Source organism: Limulus polyphemus, unplaced genomic scaffold, assembly GCF_000517525.1.
Source record: "Limulus polyphemus unplaced genomic scaffold, Limulus_polyphemus-2.1.2 Scaffold67, whole genome shotgun sequence".
Lineage (NCBI taxonomy): Eukaryota > Metazoa > Arthropoda > Merostomata > Xiphosura > Limulidae > Limulus > Limulus polyphemus.
Genome location: NW_013665677.1, coordinates 986739 through 991255, shown reverse-complemented (window position 1 = coordinate 991255; position 4517 = coordinate 986739). Strand labels below are relative to the sequence as shown.

Sequence of the window (4517 nt, the reverse complement as noted above, 5' to 3'; positions counted from 1 at the left end):
ATTTTAAGTTTAAAATAAATAATTTAACTTTACTAAGAATGATCTAAAGTTATTTAAAGTATGTGACAATTCATGAGAGTTTACCACATGAAGAAGTGAGGCAATTAAAGTATGTGACAATTCATTAGAGTTTACCACATGAAGAAGTGAGGCAATTAAAGTATGTGACAATTCATGAGAGTTTACCACATGAAGAAGTGAGGCAATTAAAGTATGTGACTATTCATGAGAGTTTATCACATGAAGAAGTGAGGCAATTAAAGTATGTGACTATTCGTAAGAGTTTACCACATGAAGAAGTGAGGCAATTAAAGTATGTGACTCTTCATGAGAGTTTACCACATGAAGAAGTGAGGCAATTAAAGTATGTGACTATTCATGAGTTTACCACATGAAGAAGTGAAGCAATTAATGTATGTGACTATTAATGAGAGTTTACCACATGAAGAAGTGAGGCAATTGGATATTATATTATTTGGATATTATTTTCCAATTGCTTCAGTATTTTCAGCATTTTAAAAGAATTTGAGAAAGAAGTTATAATGATTTTCTGAGTTTTTATGTGAACATATACATGAAAAAAAAGAGTAAGTAAAAGATGCCTGTGTTAAGAAATAAGGTCAAAAGCTAGGAAAGTACAGCTAGCTGGTTAAGTGGTATTGAGAATCACGAGTTAAGAGTTATAAAAAAGGAAGCTAAACAGAGATGTTGAGTAAAACGCTAGCCATAAGTTTGTTTGGAATTAAGCACAAAGCTACACAATGGGCTATCTGTGCTCCGCCCACCATGGGTATCGAAACCCGGTTTCTAGTGTTGTAAGTCCGCAGACATACCGCTGGGAGGCCGATAAGTTTGACAGTGACAAGTTACTGACGCCGAGTTAGTAGTACAGTAAAGGCTACTAAAAAGTTTATGATAACATCTCAAATCGGCACTTTGATGCAAGATCTGTTACTCCAGACAGTGTAATAGTACAAGTAAAAAGGCAACCAGAGTACTCACCATCACAGTAACCAATTAATTGAGAGTTTTGGTTCTTGTTTTGGAATAGCTCAAGAAGTTGCACAGATTGACCAATAAAGTGTTAGAACTACTTGTGGGTAGTTAGGAATACTATTTGGAAGGTTGAAAAAATAAAAAGAAAATATGGTTAAAAAAACTCATTTCTGGAGCTAAAAATCAGTTCTCTCCAGAAAGAATTGAGATTCTCCCCAGAGTCACTGATAAGCCAGAAGCTATGAAGGTTTCTCCACTACAAAGATTTACCAGATCAACTATGTTGTAAGTAATGAAACTATTTCTCTCTTAATCAATTAATGTGAATTGGACAGACTCTAACAAAGTATATAAAAGCTAAGAAACTTGGTGTTACCTACGAGATATAAGCATTAGTGTTGTTAACCCAAATGTATTTTCTTTTATGAAGAGTTAATAAATGATTAAATAAAGTGTGTTTTATGTTAAGCAACATAAATAAATTTGATGTATTGTTTTGAATACCAGTCTCAGGATCAGTTTCTTTAGTCTAACCGTAAATCTCCTCGAGTTAGGGACTTGTGAGCTCCACATGCCACTGCAATCCTCAAATAAATAAATTTGGTGTAATCGACAGTATAGTCGCAACTCCAATGACTAGCCCTAAGGGTTCTGTCCATTACAGAAGAGTTTTTAGATCACGTAAATGTTGGCCATTAAAAAGAAGTAAATATTAGAAAGATCTACAAAACAATTAGCCAAGAGAATAACAAATGCTTTTGGCAGAGGCAAGTTTTCATAATTTAATATCTTATTTGATATTTTCAAAACATGGGGTTGAACACAACCAGTTTAGGCATCCCAAAGTTCATGCATAGTCATATCTAATTTATAACTGTTTAATAGAGGAACAATGCAGTTGCTCTTAACCTAAAAGCAGATTTGATTGTCCATTATAAAGCCTCAAACTAAAAATATGGAGCATTCTCAGTTGCATATCTCAGCTCAAACCTTAGACCTTTAGTCTGCAGCCTGTCACACTAACCACAAGGACATGCCTGATACTCTTATATTTGAAATTGTTTTTTATGTTCATGAACTGAAATAGTTTCCATTTTTAAAACTTAGCAGAAACTTTGGAAATTCATATTTTAATGTTGCATCCATAAGCGACACAGCAGATACAATGTGAAAATTCAGCTGTGTGGTTTTTGAATGCTTGTTTTGTTAATTACACACCTCAGAAGCTGTTATTTTATATATTAAAAACATAAGCATGAAACAACACACATATCATGTTTCTAGTTTAAAAAGCTAAGAATACATTAGATTTGACCTTAAATTACTTTATTACACACAAGTTGTATTATGATTACAAAAATTTAAAGAAACAAAATATTCTAGTTACAGTCAATTGTTTGATGACAACCTTATTAGGGTGAATGGGCAGCTTGCTGGGTTCGAGAAGGGACATTTGCATAAAAATATTTCACCATTTAAGTAAAAATCAATTCAACACTATTTCTACAATTGTTAACTGAAAACATCTAAAAATAGATATTTTGTAACATTTATTTAGCAAACATGCAAAGAAAAATATATATGAATTTTTTAAATTTTGATCTCTGCACAATTCCAAAATGTATCACATGTAAACAAAATTCTTACACATTTCTTTTGAATTCTTCTACCCATCCTAAAATACCCTGACATTTCTTAGAAATAGACTAATTCTAGGTTTTGTTTTTCATGTAACTTTCCTTCTTTCAATTATCAATTCAAGAACACTGAACTTAGAGTCTTTTATGCTGCCAAAGCAAGAGGAGTGGACAGTAACTAATAAATCTTGCGCCCAAAAAAATTTTAACCAATGGTTAAAGAAATTGGAGAGAAAAACCTGGTTTCTAGAGTAATAAGCTTCTGGGGGGCACCTATTATCCAGAAAGTTTGTACAAAATTTCATGCATTTAAGCATTTCAACTGTGAGAACAAAACAAACAGGGGTCATACAGTTTCTAATAGCATTGAAAGTAACACTATTCTAAAATACATCTTTGTTTGCCAAAGAGGGAAAAATTATTTTCTTTGACAATTTAAATTCCATAAAGCAATTGTATTGAAAATATTATTCAGTAGTCAGTGAGACTGCAATATAAAATATTTACAGATAACACTTACACCACCATTATAGTTTTATTTTCATATGAAACAAACACTGGTATTGGGCAATACTTACCAATCAGGTTAATGGTCAAACTACTAAATTTTTGCTTCTGTAAAGCACTGGCAAGGCCATCTGGAATTCAAAAAATAAAGGTGTCAAAATACACTACAATAAAATTTAAGAGTCATTTTGATTTGCTTCCTTAATATTTTCAGAACAAGTTTCTAATTGTAAATATTAACACTAAACAATTCACTGTGCCCTATGGTGTTAGAAAAATTAACTTTTTGAAATTATTTCCAAATTCAAAACAATGAAGTAGCATTTAGAGCTATCATATTGTTCATATTTTGTCTCAAATGCTCTAAAAATAAAAACCTGAAATGGATACAAAACAAAGCTGACTGTTTTTTTTTTACTTTCTGACTGCACTTCTGATGTTGGCAAACAATAATAGAAGTGACAGAGAAATTGTAAATATATATTAGATTTTCTTTAAATACAGATATCAAACATTGAACTGCATGCATTGACATGTTTATTTTCTGATACATAGATTTTTAATGCTTATAGAAATAACTGTGATTTTAAGGATTTTTTATAAAAAACTTAATAATTTTAATATTTCTCTTCTGGTGCACAAAACAATAAATTTATTCTACTTTTTCTAAAGTCATTAGAAAACTACCTTTTATTTCTGATGAATTTCCTTCTACCTGCAACCATTAATTCTTAGTATAGTCACTCTATTTAACTGAACAGCATTTCTTAATAAAATATTTTACAGAGGTTGTTGGTTAATGAAAGCCATCTATAATTTCTATAGGTTAGTTTTTTTGTATTTATTTGAAAATGACTCAACCCCATTTCTTTAAGTTATAAAAGACAAAACCTTAGTAATGTATTCAGTATTATAACTGTTGCTAACTTGGAAATATTATTATTCTAAAGACTAATCAAGGATATTGGATAGTCAAAATGGTTTCACTAATGGAAAATCTTGTCTCAGGTGTTGTTGGTAGCTGTGAAAAGAATGCTGCTGCTTTACAAAATAATTTAGATCATTTAGTAAGCTGGGCAAATGGCAGATGGATTTTAATCATAATAAATACAAGACAATGCAGGTGAGTCATCATAATTTGAATTATCTTACTATAATGGATGTAGCACGTATGTCAGTATCTATGTATGTAACCAAAACTCCTCCGCCATCTACTGAATGGCACAACAAACAAAAATCCATAAAACATTTCACACTTTGGATATTCAAGATTCAGACAATTGTAAAAATAACTGTGGTATGTGTAACAACCATTTCTTTATAACAGAGCACAATTTTAAATAAAAGTAACTCTCCTCACAACAAGAACATGACTTT

General features: G+C 31.1%; 1 protein-coding gene across 1 annotated transcript in view; it reads right to left on the bottom strand.

Annotated features, from left to right (window-relative positions):
* The window catches only part of LOC106465409 (ATP synthase subunit O, mitochondrial-like), a 22549-nt gene that overhangs the window by 5874 nt on the left and 12158 nt on the right, over positions 1 to 4517 (bottom strand). Inside the window, exon 5 of the mRNA XM_013925639.2 lies at positions 3212 to 3271. Within this exon, the coding sequence (XP_013781093.1) occupies positions 3212 to 3271 (60 nt within the window). The remainder of the gene's footprint in view (positions 1 to 3211; positions 3272 to 4517) is intronic.